This window comes from Rhodnius prolixus, unplaced genomic scaffold (assembly GCF_049639745.1).
Source record: "Rhodnius prolixus isolate KJV_2025 unplaced genomic scaffold, Rpr scaffold_19, whole genome shotgun sequence".
NCBI classification, from domain to species: domain Eukaryota; kingdom Metazoa; phylum Arthropoda; class Insecta; order Hemiptera; family Reduviidae; genus Rhodnius; species Rhodnius prolixus.
The window spans coordinates 1,789,898-1,808,403 of NW_027411584.1; the positions used below are offsets into that span (position 1 = coordinate 1,789,898).

Here is an 18,506-nt window from a genome sequence, read left to right on the forward strand (position 1 = left end):
ATCCCTAATTGTCGGCTTCTCATTTCTTCACTCTTTCTATCTAAACTTACCTTAATATTTGTTTAACAGTTCAGGATACCCCCTTTTCCAAAAAAGACACACACCCACACACATATGAAACATGTTCAGGGATAAGTCGTTTTACAAGATCTCTGGGAAATGTCTAGTCATGAGAGTTCAAAATATGGAAAAAAAAATTTAAAAAAGAGAAAAATTTTTAGCCACTATCAGATTTTATACTTTTTGCCTTATAAATTTCTTTCGATCAATTTTGACTTAAAAGTAAAGTAATCGCTAATTTTTTCAGGCTGGTCTTTACGTCCAACTACCCGAATTAGGTGTCGTGGACGGAGGCGACTAGCAAACATACTTTACTATAAATTTCTCATATTAACCACTAAATAAAAGCCAAGGCCTAGACCAGGAGAATCAAAGCCACTAAACCAACAATACATCTTAGCATTGCGGGTCTAGTATCTTAACCGCCTAACATACTTTACTATAAATTTCTCATATTAACCATTAAATAAAATCCAAGGCCTACAGACCAGGGAATCGAACCCACTAAACCAACAATACATCTTAGCATTGCGGGTCTAGTATCTTAACCGCCTAACATACTTTACTATAAATTTCTCATATTAACCATTAAATAAAATCCAAGGCCTCTAGACAGGGAGTCGAACCCACTAAACCAACAATACATCTTAGCTTTGCGGGTCTAGTATATTAACCGCTCGGCTACCGCAGCGCCTCAGTTTTGACTTAAGTAACTTTATTTAAAGTTTGTCTATCCAGTTTTTTGTGCTAAAATGCTCTCTACATGCCTTTCAAACCGTCATACATACAAACCTTTAAACCTTCTTTCAAACAACCACTTTTTGTCAAAATTCATCAGGACATCAGAACATACTATTAAATTTCCGGCTGAAAAACTATTCAGGCACAGCTTTATTGAGTTGGAAAGTAGTTGGGTAAAGTATAACAATTACCGCCCCCTCCAAAAAAAAAAAAAAAATGACGGAGCCTCTATAAATGACAGGGCGTGGGGTCTAATTTTTTTTTTGGGGGGGGGCGTAAAAAATTCCAGCATTTCCTGGACCGCTCGCTCCCAAGGATCATGATCCGCCTAGGTTTATGTCAGCATGATTAAGCACAATCTGATCTGCTTTAAACTGATTCCAACTATGCTCCAATGAATTCTTATTATTTTTGCTCGACTTACTCGATTTAATTTTTTCTTTTATTGCTGGTTTGAAAATGAGTTAATTTTTGAATTTTCACTTTGAGTTTTCTTTCTGTTTTCATGATTATGTACATATAATCACTACATACTACATGAAAGTCTGAAATAATTTTTCACCTCTTTCACTAGTCACCATAATCGCCATTACTAACAAAATTCTACATACGATTCTTTCAATAAATGCTTAAATCAGTTTAAAATTTTATTTTCTCTAAAATCGTTGAATTATGGTCCCTATTAGTATGTTAAATTTAGTAAAGGAAGTTTAAATTACAATCTCTGAGCTTTGTTACGCTTAATCTGAGCTTTTGTGCTTAATCAGTAAGTTTCCATTTTTTTTTTTACGTTAATTCTAAAAACAATTGTTAAATTCGCTCAAAATAAATTTCAATTTAATTTGAAAAAACTATTTTTAGGTGCATCTCTGTTAATGAAGTTCTAAGATCGGCAATATTTCAAATTCCGAATTTAACTAACTAATTGGAAAATCTGTATTGAAGAGAAAACACATAAAACCTACCTCTCATCTCTCCACTCAGATTTCCCTGAATGAAATTTTCGTGGAAAAATTGTTCAATAAAAGTTATGAATCTAAGTGTGTGTATGTTTGTAGTATTTAGAAAGTTTACAGAAAATTGAGAAAAAAAAAAGTTCCGGGAAAAGTCCTGGAGAAGTGGGGGAATAAAAAGAAAATTAAATAAAATTGTATTTCTGGATGTGGAAAATTCTTTTAGCTCCAGTGTATTAGTAGTAAATTCAATTCACCTTTATAATAGATATTAAAACCGAGGCGCCATGATACGAGTAGCAGAGCGGTTAAGATACTAGACCCGCATTGCTAAGATGTATTGTTGGTTTAGTGGGTTCGATTCTCGGGGTGTAGTCTTTGCATTTTATTTACTGGTTAATAAAAGGAATTTATAGTAAAGTATGTTAGGCGGTTGTAGGCTAGACCCGCAAAGCTAAGATGTATTGTTGGTTTAGTGGGTTCGATTCTTTGGGTCTAGGCCTTGGATTTTATTTAATGGGTAATACAAAACATTTATATTCAAGTACGTTTGCTAGTCGCCTCCGTCCATGGCTACCTAATTTGGTAGCTGAACGGTAAAGCTTGTCTGAAAAAATTGGCATAAGTAGAAGTATTAAGAAAGTTCGTCCAGGAAAAGAATAAGCTAAGGGGTTCAGCTTACAGGACTCCCCCTCGCGGAAACCCCAGATTTAAATCCAGCTGCTGGACCTTTTAGATTTTCTCTTTATTACAGCTCACTGTCCAGTGGTGGACAGCAGAGTACTTCATGAAATTCGATGGTGCACAAGAGGGGAAGGGGAGAAGATTGAATCATTCTTTCACCAAACTAATGCCAGCCATTCTTATCATCCAGATCCATCGAGATCTCAAGTTTGCAATCCAGTCAATAAATAAATTTTGTATTTAAATAATTATTATTATTTGAGGACTCCTCCTTTTTAGGACATTACCCAATTGAGGCCACTATTTATAGAGAAATTAAACAAAAATCCATTAATTTATTGTAATATTTATTAATTTATTAACACTTTATTTCTCTCAAATTAACTATTTAACTTTAATTATTTATAAAGTATACAAGTGCCTTTAACAATTTTTTTCTTTTTAATTTTTCTTTTTCTACATTCTGTAAAATATTTATTTAGCCTTTATATATATTTTACACTTTATATATTTATATATTTCTTTCATTTATATACTATATTATAAATTACTCTTTTCTCAAGTTATTATTTATAACAAATATTATATAATATATCAGAGACTATACATTACACAAGCTTAACTTAATATTATTCTTTTTTTCTAAATTTTCTTTCAAATTTTCCAGCTTTCCATTCTCACACACAATTGGCACATAGTTTTCTTCATAATTTTCCTTTTACTTAGCCCTAATTTTTTTCTTTTCTACTAAGTTTTTCCTGAAGCAAAATAAAATCTTACTTTTATCTTTTAACATATTACAAAATTAGTTTTTCCTTATATATACAGGGTGTCCCAAGCTATATGGATAACGACTTTTTCTCGGAAACTAAGGTAGCTAGAAAAAAACTAAAACATACGTGTTCCCTTAGTTTTTTTGTTAGAAATCCAAATTTAATTTGTAAATTTTTTTCGGTGCCTCCAGACGCGAGATACAGGCACCAATTTCATTTTTTCAAATGGAGAGGTGTGGTTTTTATTTCAGAAATAGATTCCTCTATTTTTTTTTAAGAAAAATTTACTGGAACGGTTTTTTTCTGTGAGCGATATTTTAGAAGTTATGAATGAAAACATGATTCTTATAAGAAATGTCAAAATGATAATATTATAACGGTTTTTTGATTGAATAAGAAGAAAAGTACTATTTTATTATAAATTTTACTCCTCATTAATATTACAGATCATGCTCGAAATGGCCTCCACCATTAGAGATGCATAGACATGCTCTTTCCTGCCAATTGTCCCTTACTGCCAAAAAAATAGATTCGGCTTTAACCGAGTTACAGGCATCCATTATCCTCTGCTTTAGTTCATCTACAGATGCAATCCCGGCTTGATTCTGATACACCTAGGTTTTGAAAAGCTTTTAGATAAGCAGAAATAAGGAAGGAAAGATAAAAGTTATGAATAATCACCTTATTTTTCAGGGATACCCAAAGGAAACAGTCCATAGATGTCAAATCCGGTGAGAGGTGACCACTGAATCGCCCCCGTGTCGATATAACACGCCCATCAAATTGCCTATCGAGATATCTCTTCACATGCCTGATGGTGTTATATCGACACGGGGAGCGATTCAGTGGTATTAATGAGGAGTGAAATTTATAATAAAATATTAGTTTTCTTCTTATTCAATCAAAAAACCGTTATAATATCATTTTGATATTTCTTATAAGAATCATGGTTTCATTCATAACTTCTAAAATATCGCTCACAGAAAAAAGACGTTCAAGTAAATTTGTCTTAAAAAAAATAGAGGAATCTATTTCTGAAATAAAAATCCCACCTCTCCATTTGAAAAAATGAAGTTGGTGCCTGTATCACGCTTCTGGAAGCACCGAAAAAAATTTACAAAGTAAATTTGGATTCCTAACAAAAAACTAAAGGAACACGTATTTCTTAGTTTTTTTTCTAGCTATCTTAGTTTCCGAGAAAAAGTCGTTATCCATATAGCTTGGGACACCCTGTATATATATATAAATCTTTATTATTTACTTTTTATATATATATTTGAAATTAAGTTATTTACATGTTTTGTTGTGGCCATATTGAGTTTTTGATTCAAAGTAAATCATGTCTTATTTAGGACTTAAGTATAAATGCTTGAATTTGTAAATAGAAAAACTGAGGTTTCCATTTATTATTTTGTAAACAATTTTCATGAAAAATTGTAGTGATTTGGTGATAAAATCAATAAATTTATAGTGGGTAAATAATTAAGAAAAATTAAGATTTTTGTTGATTTTTTTTTTCTGGACTGGGATGCTGTGCGATTTTAGAAAGACCTTTTTCTTTTTTAGTGCCCGAGATGAGATCTCTTAATCAAACGATAGTCCTCCCTCAACCAATCACTTAATCCTAGGATTTGTGGAAGAATTCACTTCATGCCTGGCAGAAACCAGGCTTTCCTTAGATTCATTTCAGATGAAAGGAACAAATGTGATTCTGCTTTCAATTACAGAACCAACAGCTTCTCTTCTGAACTCTTTCAGATGGTTCTGAGTCCATAAAACTCCCTGAGAAAGCATGACACGTACAGATCCGTAAAGTTTTCTCAGAAAAATTCTTTTTTTCTTTCTCCGTACTCAGATTTGTGTTAAACTGTCTCACCAAATCTGTTCAGAATTTTCATTTGCTATCAGCTGGAGAAAACTGTGCGGTTTTCTCAGCAATTTTCCAAGCATAGCTAGCCATTTTCCCTCACAAAAAGAAAACGTTTTGGGCCACTAGAAATTCTTGGCTTCCACAACAGAATAACCTTATCATTTCCACCCAGATCATCGCTAGTGCTAAACTATCCAATGTCATCCACATTGGCAGCATAAATAGCGGCTTATTAGAGTCCCTTAATATTCTTACTTCCTTGAAAATATTGACGAAATGGAAACTGGGAAAATTTAATCCCAAATTTTGATTGACATAAGACGATGATTATTAAAATTTCGATCAAGGCTTTCAGTATGTCCGGATTGGAGAAACCGGAAATCCGGAGAATAACACCTGGAAATGTACCGCGTGCTTTGATGAATAGCAGAGACATGTTGAGTAGATTCTGTGTTAGAATATTTACCTCATTTAATTATAATCACCAAGAAATTTTCATTTTTTAATAATTAAATTAATATTACAAAATAACATATAATAATAAATAAATATAATTACAACAAAGTACATAATTGCCGTTAGATTTGTTATTTACACTATTTACAGAATATTCTTCAAAATATTTTTACAAATTTACATTTAGTTACATAATTTACATTGAATATGTATTAATAATATTATTTTCATAGTGGCTTTTAGCCAGCAATATTAACGTTGATAAAACTTTCAACGTTTGTGAGCATTGCACTTGATGTAAACGAGAAATATGCAAATTTTGCCTCAATGCAGAAAGCCTCATAAATAGTTTTTCAATTGACCTTATAATTAATTATAAAAATTAAAAACATCTGTTCTTTAGTTGGTTCTGTTGTAAAAGTATTTACATTGAATTTTCTGTTTGTTTTTTTTTAGTTATAAGGAAATGGTTATTTTTCCGGAGGAGGAAGAAGAGGGGGGGATACATTTGAGTTTGGAAAAGTTTCAAACCACTTAGTATTACGATAAGGTTTACAAAGTTTGCCTGAAGTAGATTACGCCGTTTAGTGAAACCAGGACATCGCTTTTGCCAATCCAACGTGTGACAGCGTTTAAAACTAGTGACATTTTTCAACTCAAGGCAGGTTGAAACTTGTTAAAATTATTACGCAATTGTTTTATAAACGCTTAACGTGAGAGATTAGATTTACTAGAAAATGAATCGGCTAAAAATCTGCAATAAGCTAAATATCGAGTGTTCGTTGTTAATTTTCATATATTTAGTTGGTTATTTATTTTGTTTGGGAGGAGAGGCGAGGGGCCTTCGGCCTTCTGTACTTAGCAGAGAGCCATGCAACATTATAAATAAATAATAGGCCTAAAATAGCACTGAATCGCTCGTACATAGGATTAATCTAGAATCAATAAGAATTCTTTTTTCAAACTATTATAAACTAATTCAGAATATATATTTTGTTTTATTTTTTAATTTATTTTAAAAAAAATACCTCTGTTAGGCAAACTTCCGGTGTCATCAGGAAATTAACTTAAACCAAAAAGAAAAAAATCAATCCGAAAGAAAGTATCTAATTTGATTTAACCAGTGACCGCTAATGGAAAGGAGAATTAGTGGTTTGAAATATTAATTACGTAACATATATACATATATTCGTATGTATTATGTATATGTATAATGTATGTAATATAAATTTACGAGGACATAGAATGAAGATTGATGATGAAGCTGGATTACACCGAGGTAGGCGTATTGTGCATGATGACTATGGTCGTCAGGAACAGACACGCTCCTGACCAGCTGGCCTCCACTCGTCTTCCTGTCAAAAAAAAAAAAAGAAGGACTTTTTGCAATTAATAAAGCGATTAAAAATTATAATTATCGTTGTTGCTTTATTTTTTTTTTAAAGAGGTGCATTACATCTGAAAACGCAAGTTATGCAAGTTTTATTACTAAGTTCGTTTTGAGATAAGATTGTCATTTTATTAGATGAGGTGGATCTGATGGTATCGAAGTCCGTCAATCAAGTTCGAAGTTATGGTATAGACCAGCGTTTCCCAAACTGTGGTAGTTGCGAGTTGCTGGTTGGTGGTACACGAAAAATAATAATGGCGGACATAAAAATTACAAAAAAAATAAATCATAAAAATATCATAAAAACGTTTTTTTCCTGTAATTTATAAAAATTTTACACAGTAAAGTAGTTAATATGTACAGTAATAAGGTTAGTCTGTCTCAAGATATACGAGAAAATATAATAGCACATTTAACAGGAATTAAATTTGTCTTTCATGGAGCATTTTCCCAAAACCCCGAAAACACAAATGATAATTCGGATAATTCTCCTTCTATAAAGAAAATTTAGGAAAAGCTACATCATTATCGATAAAAGATAAAGAAAATTTAATAGAATTATCATGCGACAGAACTTAAATGATAACTATGTAAAAATCTGCTTAAAGAGACTTGATTGTAATGAGTAAGCTCTATCCAAGCAACATTAAATTTAATTGGTACTTACAGGTAGTTGGAATGCTTAAAAGAAATTAATTTAGAAGATTTTGGGCACAAATATAATAATCTTAAAGAAGAACTTTGTAAATTAATTAATAATTTTGAAGAGAGAAATATGTACGCAATTTTTTGATTATTTAAAAAAGTTTTAAAACTAAGATCTTACACTTTACAAAGTTTATAAAGTGAAGATGAACATGATGAACTCCTTTGTAACAGATAGATTGTATCTCTATACATCTATAAAGATGATACTAATTCTCGGAATAATAAATTTCACGAAATACAATCATTTTTAGGAAGTGGTACAATTTAGCATTATGTACTACAAAGGTTGGGAAATGCTGTTATAGACAGTGCCTCGTCTCAAACCGGAAGCAAGCATCCTGTACTGTTCGAGGTTGTTGACTGATCTTAGATTAGTTGCTTCCTAAATCTTTGCTTTTCAGTGTACCGCCTCCTCGTTTTTTAAAAAAATAGTTGTTCCTTATCGTCGTGGTACTAAATAATTTCCTTAGAAAGGGTCAATAAGGTTTACGCTCATCTCGCTGCCGAATGAGCCAGAATCAATGCAAAAACAATGCTCCCTCCTATTTCAGCCCTGATTAACTCTGATCTTGCTTCTTCTAATATCTCTTCATGATTTATGCTGAAATGCGCACCATATCAGTGAATTGAAAGCTCTCTTCAGCCAATTTATGCTTGTGCAAAGCTTAAGGTGGGCAATTTCCGCCCCCCACTACCGATAAAGTTCTTAAACTGGAATTACTTATTACTTAACAAAGTAATGAAATAGCAAAGTAATGAATGGTAGAAATTCACTTTTTCATTTTGACTCCCTAGCGATTGCTGTAGGAATAGTCTGAATTCTAAACTGCACAGACTGAATTCCCATTCTAATTGGGGTGGGGGGGGGATTGCTGACTACCATTAAAGTAACCAATGAAACTGTCGCAAATCTGCATTTTTGTCGCCAACGAATCCCCTTCATTTATCCAGTACATTTATAAATTTTTGTTTTTCGCGCAATAAATACGCGCACCAATGAAGCCGTAGAACATTTCCAGTGATTGATATTGATTGGTGGAAAGAGCGTGTTGTGCGCGCGCGAAAGAGAAAGCAATAAAAAAAGAGGAAGTACCCTTGAAAGAAGGAAGCGGAAATCCAATGGGAATATTAGGTAAGTGGAGATACAAGACAAGACATACTGCCTACGTCACACATAGAGTTTTTATAGTGAACAGCCCAAAGGAACTGGAGACTACTGTGGGAACATGGCAATCGCTCTGTTATAAACAAGACACTCGAGGTGGTTTAAGTTGACATCCGATTAAAGCTAAAAGAAAAAAATATACCGTGCCCTTATTGGTGTAAAGAGGAAGAAACTCATCTTCGATTACGGGAAATATTGATTGAAATCTCTTTACTAGTGTCTATAATGGTGCAGATTTCGATTCTGAATTTCAATTTCGATTATCGATTGTGAATACGTAAAAATGGTTTTTGCAATTTGGTCCCATTCTGTTTGTGGTTACCGTAACTGAAAAATGAAAAAATTGTTGAAAATGCACTTTGAACTTTGAAATATTTCAGGTACCATCCAGAAAGTACCAAAATAAGGTTTAGGTCAACCTGAAAGGTTCTATTTTTTTTAATGAATTAGTTTTACAATTCTTTTAAAACTTTCTAAAAATCAACGTCTAAGGTTATCATCGTTAACAGGAAATTTTTTTTCTTTCAGAGCACTGCCGGTCTTTGTGAAGTGTTCACTCGTTAAAGACAGCACTGTCACCATCATCGGACGGACATGTAGCCAGTGACAAGCTGGATTGAGATCTCCGCCATTTACCAGTACACTATAGTACTACGAAACCAACAGCGGTGCTACCCAGGACAGGGCGTAAAAAAAAACCCGCTTCATCGAGCCCTAAAACTCTTCCATAGGGCAAGACGAGGATTATATTTGGGAGCAAGTTGAAGATAAAAGAGGTATGCAGAGATTCACTGCTGGAGGAGACAAGCAATGATCTGGCTGGGTAACTAATTCCCGTAACCTCATGGGGAATACCTCTCGATTAGAATAAAGGTAAATTCTGGAAATCTACAGGTTTCCTTGCCTAGGAATCCAGAACGCTAACCTTGGGCCTATTCCTCTTTCCAGCTTCTGCAACTCCATATTATAATTATTCGTAGAGCATGTAATTCATAATAATAATAATAATAATACCCGGGTTCGAATCCAGCTGCTGACCCTTAGATTTTCTCTTCCTAGGAGCTTCTTACAGCTCACTGTCCGGTGATAGACAGTGTTGTCTGTAACGAGAGAACACTGTCCGGAGGCCGGCAGTGCACTGAAAAAAGCTCCAGGCGCCAATAACCTTAGATGTTGACGCGCCTGAAATCATTTAAAAAAATAATAATAAATGGATTGGCCCAGCCTCTTGCGCAGGGGCATCTACGCCACTGCTTGTGAATATTCACACTAAATGCTTTAATTTTCTAGCTTATTCAGTGAACTTAGTCTTTTTTTTTAAAAAAAAAAAAAAAGCGAAGAGAATTTCATCCCTGAAGTACCATCGTGTAGGTCGCAAGGGCCGAGCGAGACTCTGGCTTGCATACGAGGGTCGTTTGAAAAGTCCGTGCAAAAATAAAAACTACTTAATTTTTTGGGGTAAACCTTTTTTATTTTTCAACATAGTCTCCTTTTAGGCTTATACACTTCGTCCAACGCTGCTCTAGTTTGTTGATCCCTTCCGAATAATAGGATTTGTCCAAGTCTGAAAAATAGCCATTCGTTTCTGCAATCACCTCCTCGTTTGAATAAAATCTTTTTCCCGCCAGCCATTTCTTCATATTGGGGAACAAATAGTAGTCCGAGGGAGCCAAGTCTGGAGAATAGGGGGGATGTGAAACGAGTTGGAACCCTATTTTCCATTAATTTTGCGACCACAACTGCTGAGGTGTGAGCTGGTGCGTTGTCGTGATGGAAAAGGACTTTTTTGTGGGCCAATCGTGGGCGTTTTTCTAGCAGCTCGGTTTTCAAACGGTCCAATAACGATGAATAATATGCACCAGTAATAGTTTTACCCTTTTCCAGATAGTCGATGAGGATTATTCCTTGCGAATCCCAAAAGACAGTCGCCATAATCTTTCCGGCCGAAGGAACGGTCTTCGCCTTTTTTGGCGCAGATTCCCCCTTGGTAACCCATTGTTTAGATTGTTCTTTGGTCTCAGGAGTGTAGTGATGTATCCATGTTTCACCCACAGTGACGAAACGACGCTTAAAGTCCTGCGGATTCTTCTGGAACAGCTGCAAACCGTCCTTGCAACACTTCACACGATTTCGTTTTTGGTCAAGCGTGAGCAATCGCGGCACCCATCTTGCGGATAGCTTTGTCATGTCCAAATGTTGATGCAAAATATTATGTACCCGTTCATTCGAGATGCCCACAGCACTAGCAATCTCACGCACCTTCACTCTTCTGTCATCCATCACCATATCATGGATTTTATCAATGATTTCTGGAGTAGTAACCTCAACAGGGCGTCCAGAACGCTCAGCGTCACTTGTGCACATATGGCCACTCTGAAAATTTTGAAACCACTTATAAACTGTTCTAATCGAAGGTACAGAGTCACCATAATGTTTATCAAGCTTCTCTTTAGACTCCTGATGCGTTTTGCCTTTCATAAAGTAGTGTTTAATCAACACACGAAATTCTTTTTCGTCCATTTTTTGAAAATCACTCGACTTCCTCGATTCAAACGAATGCCAAACACAAAGAAATAGACCGATCTGGCTAAAACTTGGTGTGTTTTCTTCCAAGAGATGCTACTAACTAAACATAACCTCGATACGCGCCAGTGGTGCTATCTCTCTGACTTTGCACGGACTTTTCAAACGACCCTCGTAGTAAACCCTACGTGGTGAACATGCAGTATTATCTAAATGCATGAATGAGCCTGTACTAAACCACAAAACGTCTTTAACAAACTGCATAAACTTATTCTTCTTAAATGGTAACAGTTTCACTTCAATATTGAAATTGGAGTCTGTGTACTGTGTTAAAGTGCTATAAATGTGTGACGTTTATTACAGCTAAGTCTTGTGATAGTGTGACGTGCGAAGTTTAAGCGTGTGTTGAATCCTCTTTCTCTATCTAGCATACTCTCTCTCTCTCTTTCTCTGTTCTTAAACTGTAAAACGGAAGTATTTACAATGCAAATGCAGGAAGTAAGAGAGTTCTGCTTACCGTCTTTACCAGCCCGGCTGCCCATCTCCGTGTAGCGTGGTGCTTGCGATGGTAACGGGATCTCTGCAAGCAACAAGTAAACAGGAAACTCAACTACAATCCCAGCCGAGCAATATTACCAAATAAAGCTACAAAACTTACTTTCTTAGCTTTCACACCAACACACCACTCTTATAAAACAAGCTCTCATTAAATGTATTTAAGTTTTAAAACTTGTAAAGTTCAAACTTAATAATCACAAACAGATCTTCTCAAATGGAAAAAGGCTTTTATTTTACTTTTTCAAAGTAACATGACGTCAAAAATTAGCTTAAACTTTTAATGATCTTGAATCTTTTGCTGTACAACAAAAAATGAGGTTTCTTGGTTCTGTAAGATTGGGTTTTCATTCCTTTTTCTTATTTTTTGATGGGTTTTTGACGTTTTCCTTTCATCTTCCGCGGAGTGTGTTAATTAAAAAAAGGGGCATAAGAGACTGGTATCTAGTTTGTCTGTACATTATACCAGTAGATTGTAGTACATCGAAGCCAGTAGCGGTGCTACCCAAATAGGGCGTCAAAACCCGCTTCGTGGTGCCCTAAGTGCGAGTTGAATATAAAAGAGGTATGCAGAGATTCACTCTGGAGGAAACAAGCAAAAATCTGCCTGGGTATGAATTTCCCTAACCTCTGGGAAATGCCTCTCGGTATGAACAAAACAAAAAATGGTAAATTCTGTAAATTCCAGAGGTTTCCTTGCATGGAAAAAATTAGATGGTACCGTAATTAGGCGGAAATAGAGCGCGTTTTAAGGAAAATGTTTTGGAAAAAAATGCATCACACTTATCTGGGCTACTCTTCCGGTTACGCCCACAACAGCGTAAGCACCATATCTACCAAGTTACCGCTTGAGATATGTACTCAATGCCTTTTTGATCAGTTTTATGGAGGTTATATTCGTGGGCTACTCTTCCGGTTACGCCCACTACAGCGTAAGCACCATATCTACCAAGTTACCGCTTGAGATATGTACTCAATGCCTTTTTGATCAGTTTTATGGAGGTTATATTCGTGGGCTACTCTTCCGGTTACGCCCACAACAGCGTAAGCACCATGTCAAAGTTATTGGTACTACTTAGATCAGAGGACTTAGAAAGTGGTCTATATAGACCCCCAGGGGGACTATTTAACAAAAGTAGGGGGTCGAAGGAAAAACATTTTCGAACCCAGTATAGCGGAACCTTGCAAAGAAACACCAGGCACACCCCATCTCATTAATTAAGAAGCAATACTGTAGTTACTTTACTTATTATTTAATAAATATTAAGGTATTTAAATTTCAACATTAATATATTTTTCAACAAAACTATTTGTTACACAATGTAAAATTACTTTAATAAATGTTTAAAATCATAAAATAAATGTAGAAACAGTACCTAATAGATAGTTTTATTTTAATTAACTGAAAATTACTTTTATGGGGGGGGTCGAAGAAGATTTCGAAAAATTATAGTTTGGCAACCCCTGACTTAGATGTATGTAATTATTACCTATCCAGGTAATAATTATAGGCGATGATTGTTTTCCCGACTCCTTAAGGGAATTCATCTTAATTAATAACCACAAACACGATTGCTGACATAAACATCGATATCCATTGATCACGCTGTTGTGATCACGAGTAAACCATTATTTTACTCACCTAAATAACAATACTTACAAATATAAACATATATAGGTACATCAAAGGTAATTAATAATAAAAAAAAACTCACCATAAAGTCGTATCGATCCTTCAGTTTCGCCTAAAGAATTCTTCGATATACATCGATAGCTGCCAAAATCTCTAGACGTTAAATTACGTACAGTCAATTTCATGTACGTTCTATAAGAGTTATCTTGCGATTTGGTCAGATATTTTTTATTTGGCAATAGCATTATACTATCGTATACCCAATAGCTGATCGCTCTGGGATATGCTTCGGTGTTACACTCAATGGTGACATCTGTGCCAGCTGGAGCGCCCACCAATTGGTTTGGTACCCAGATCATTGGTGAAACTGTGGAATAAAGAGACTAAGAAAAAAAAATGTTATGACAACGTTTGCGAAGGGAGAGAAATTGATCTGATCAGAATCATCTTCCCCTACACACACACAAAAAAAAAAAATGGTTACTGGAAAAAGAGTACGAGATTGTGAAAAGATATGAATGGAAAAGCTGCTTCTGGGATGATTCTGTAGATGATGACAGACAAACAGTGACAAAAAAGTGTCATGGCGTGTTGTATCATTTAGATAAGGTGAAGACAGTTTAAAGATGGCTTTAGGTTGGTTTAAAGATAGCAGAGTGAACGCGAGTCAGTCCATAGAGAGGGGGGGGCGCGATAGCAGAAAAGAAAGGGGGTTAACTGTCACAATTTGTGGGTGTTACGTCACAACCCCCAAAAAGCTGTGTGTTGGGGTTGCGTTTGGGTTGTATAAACTAGCCGCATGTTTGACGTATCAGCGGAGTGTAAAGCTCCGCGCTCCATCTGTTGGATAACAACCAAAGTTAGGGGGGGGGTTTATACTGTGGGAAATGTCGTCGCTCTACTGGAGGGTTCTTGAGAGGGGAGATTTGTGTTAAAGTGTGTATGTGTGTGTGTGTGTGTGTGTGTGTGTGTGTGTGTGTGGAAAAACTTCCTCCAAACATGTCTCACTTTGAATAATCTGGATCCATAATCCCTGGATAAAGATTCGTATTTTTCGCAAAGACTTTTCCTCTTCTTTTCCCCCCCCCCCTTATAAACGTTTTATCTAAAGAAGAAAAATTCTGCTTTTAAAGAAAAACTGACGGCTACAAGGTAAAGCTATCAGTTTTTTTTTTTGAAAAGAAAAGTTAGTTAAATAATGAAAAACTATTGAAATCATACAGAGCAGGGGCGGCCAACAAGTCGATCGCGATCGACCGGTCGATGGCGAGGCCAGTTTTAGTCGATTGTCGATTGCTCGCAATGTCTGGAGTGGAATTCCGTGTACCATGGATGTATATTCTCGTTTCGGATCTACATACCTATGCAAATTTTCATACTTCATACTTGAAGCTAACGAAGACTAAACAACGTCCTGTCCTGACTGATTCCCATAAGTGAAGACTCACTATTATTATCTTTGTCAGGATAGACACACCTAATTATGATTCCTTGGTTAGAGACATGCAAACTCAGTCTTCCCATTAATGTTAAGGCAACAAAGTAAATTCTAAATCTGTCTTTATCTGTAGCTGCTTAGAATTAACAAATATTGTTAATAATTATCCATGTTCTTTTAATTCCCCTGGATGTGAGTTTTTGGCCCTTTAAATAATTATTGTTGTTGGTTTTTACGCAGGTAGATAAACCTCGCTGGGATGTACCTTATACTGAAACACAGTGTATAAACATAGTATGCATTTCACACTCCTTCTTCCCCCTTAGACTAGGCCTATGACAACAAGTCGATCGCGACACACTTGTTAGATGAAAAGTAGATCTTATATACAGAAAAGTTGGCCACCCCTGGTGTAGAGGACTGATTCTCTCTTTGTAGTTGTTAATTTTGATGAGACTGAATAAGATAAGGATATATATTGCAATTGAACTATCAGTTATTTGTTATTGTTACCATTTTTTATTTCTTTTTCGAGCACAAGAGGCGGAAAACCAATGTTACGAGCGGAACACCATCTGAAGCCAGCTGCCTCTCCGACGACGAAACTTTGGGGCACCAACTACTGTTGAAGAGTAAATGCAACACTAACTAAACGCGGAACATCCTATTGTCAGCGATGATGGAATTGGTGAAAAGAGAATCAAATTAGTGACTTTGTTTTTGTTTTTTTTACACACATATTTATTGTTCCGGTTTTTAGCCCCCCCCCCCCACCGATACATTGAACAATAAACGTTTAATTAATGTTCATTTCCTGTCTTTTCAAGTTGAAAATTTTATTGCAAAGATCAGCAAAGTGTTGGGAGTGTTTTTAGAGGGATGCTGTGGGCTGTAGGATGAGGGTAGGGGAAGGTTTAGGTTGTGAGCATCTAGAGAGTAGTAGAGGTAGAGAGGCTGTGCGTATGTATGTATGTACGTGGTGGTCACAAATGTGGCTCTATTGATTCAATTTTAGTTAATTTCTCATTTCATTATCTTTTATGTGCGAGGAAAATTGATTTCCTCTGCAGATAATTAGTGGACCTTTACTACCCACTTCAGACAGGGAAAATTAATTTGCAGCATTTTCTTCATTTTTCTTTTCTTTTCCTTTTTATGTAGCGCCAACTTAATTAGGTTTTATTACTGGTTGCTATAAAGTCGACTCCAGTAATTCCTAAATAACCACCATTCTTCTCCTGCTTATGTTTTAATCAGCCACTTCTCGCAAAGTCTTAACATTTTCTCCCTCTAACATGTGCTTAATATAAGGTCTGAAATTTAAAAAAAAATGCCATAAAATTGGCGCCTTATTTGGTTATTCCCTCCCTTCTGATTTTTTTTAAGGCGCGTCAACATCTATAGTCATTGATGTTCTGGAGTTTTTTTTGCAGTTCATTGCCAGGCTTGGGAACAGTATCAATCACCGGACAGTGAGCTGTAAGAAGCTCCTAGGAAGAGAAAATCTAAGAACCAGCAGCTGGTTTCGAACCCGGGAAATTCTGCGTGGGAATCCAGTACGTTTACCACAAAGGAAATCCTCTCCTTTTTTTTTTTAAGTTAAATTTCTATAATGTAAATTAATTTATCATGAAGGCGCCACGGTAGCCGAGCGGTTAAGATACTAGACCCGCAAAGCTAAGATGTATTGTTGGTTTAGTGGGTTCGATTCCCCGGTCTCTAGGCCTTGGATTTTATTTAATGGTTAATAAAAGAAATTTACAGTAAAGTATTTTTGCTAGTCGCCTCCGTCCACGACACCTAATTGGTAGTAGGACGTTAAGCCCCGCCTGAAAAAATAGGCGATTACATTACTTTTACTTATTTCATCATGAATAATTTTTTGTTATAGTAATAAATGATCTTATGAGAATTAGGCTTATATAGGACATTGGAAGGGTGGAATAGTACGGCCCTTCACGAATACTTGGATACCAATTCTGGCCTTCTGAATTAAAAGAAGTTGTGTAATTTTGGTCTATTATTATCCCTGTTGAAAGAACACCGGAAATGGTGGAGATTCCAAGCTGGCATCCGTCAGGCTAAGGAAATTCTTGGACTGTCTAAAGCGAATGTGTTTGGTTTCAGTAGGTCCTGGATCGGCCAGTTGGTGGACTTGAGAATTTAGGGTACCATTTTTTTTTTTTTGAATGTGGCCTTAACCAATCGCGAATCTACGCTGGCTGTGGTGAATCCAATGAGGGACTGGGCTTGCACTTTGTAGAGGAGTGTCCCGTTTATTCTAAAACTAGGATTTCTCGCGCTTTGGGAGGTTTAATGTTTCCCCGACCGGAGATTGTGGTATCTGGTAATCTTTACCAGAACTTTCTAGGTTTATCCCAGTGCACTGTGGCGATTGAGTCGTCATGCTTCCTACAGTCCTGTTGCTACATTATCAGTTCATTGTACTGTTATCTGGCAAGTTGTAGACGGATTTATTGGTCTTGAAGCCCTGGTATCTCTTATGAGATATGGGGTGGGCGAGGAACAGTGGGCATTTTGGATTTGCTCTTGGGGGAAACCGTCCTTCACAATCCTGTTCTATCCAGTGTCTACAAAACATATGTACACAATAAAAATATCATTAAGAATCATAGATAACAATTTATGCTAGCAGAAAAATTTTAGTACTAGTTATATCATAAAAGGAAATTGGAAAGAAAACTTTATAATTTAAGAGCTTCATCATAAACAAATACAACTGGCCCTCCCCGCCAGGAAAACAAGTGGCTATTCTTTCTAGATAAGGGAATCGGGAATGATTTATAGGAGTGTTTATGGTGTGGATTTCTGAAATGAATTGGTGGGGGTTGGCAAACTGTTGAAATCGCTCTAATACATTCGGGGATAAGGGGAGTTAGAAAGTTTATGTCCTCTATTTGGGGTTTGGTTTGGGAGCGAAGCACGCCCCCATTGGAACTCCACAAACTTGGGAGGGTATGGGGACAATATCTGAATGTAGGATATACAGATCGTGAAACTAGTCTGATAGCCATCTTGATATTGACTGTTCATTGCTTTTATGACTTCTTGTCCATAGTCTTCTTATCAAATGACTACTGTTGTCTGAATTTGCTTTTACTATGCTTGTAATGAGTGTATTTTAGTCCAAATATTGAGTTTTAGAAGAAGTATCACTAAAGTCTAGGAAAATTGGGAGGGTTTTCTGATGATTGCATGGTGAGAAAAACTTTTCGAAATCGATTCATTGCCGGAAATATCCTGTCGGCTAGGCAGGTGTAGCATAACTCAAAAACAAAACGTCACAGGAAGTTCAAATTTGATATTTGGCTTCAGTTACATCGTAGAACCTAGACAATTAGCTTTTAGATAAAATCAGCCCAATAGAAAGTGCCATTTCCTGACTAGATTTTACACTTTACATAATTTTTTTTCCGAAAAGATGTCCTTAAAGTGAACTCATCATCGTCATCTACTTTTTTAGTATAAATACCAAGTTTTAAGAAAAATTAATTACGTCACCTACGGTAAAAGGAAGTAGTTTTAACGGTTCAAAC

The 18,506-nt window shown here is 35.8% G+C and overlaps 1 protein-coding gene across 2 annotated transcripts in view; it reads right to left on the reverse strand.

Moving 5' to 3' along the window:
- Positions 1-2,772: 2,772 nt before the first annotated feature.
- LOC141448331 (lachesin-like) overlaps positions 2,773-18,506 on the reverse strand; it is a 78,295-nt gene continuing 62,561 nt past the window's right edge. For both annotated transcript variants that reach the window (XM_074116664.1, XM_074116663.1), the window contains 3 exons: positions 13,594-13,878; positions 11,841-11,903; positions 2,773-6,892 (listed from right to left, as the gene is read on the reverse strand). In XM_074116664.1, coding sequence (XP_073972765.1) covers positions 6,807-6,892; positions 11,841-11,903; positions 13,594-13,878 — 434 coding nt within the window. In that variant the 3' untranslated portion in view covers positions 2,773-6,806. The remainder of the gene's footprint in view (positions 6,893-11,840; positions 11,904-13,593; positions 13,879-18,506) is intronic.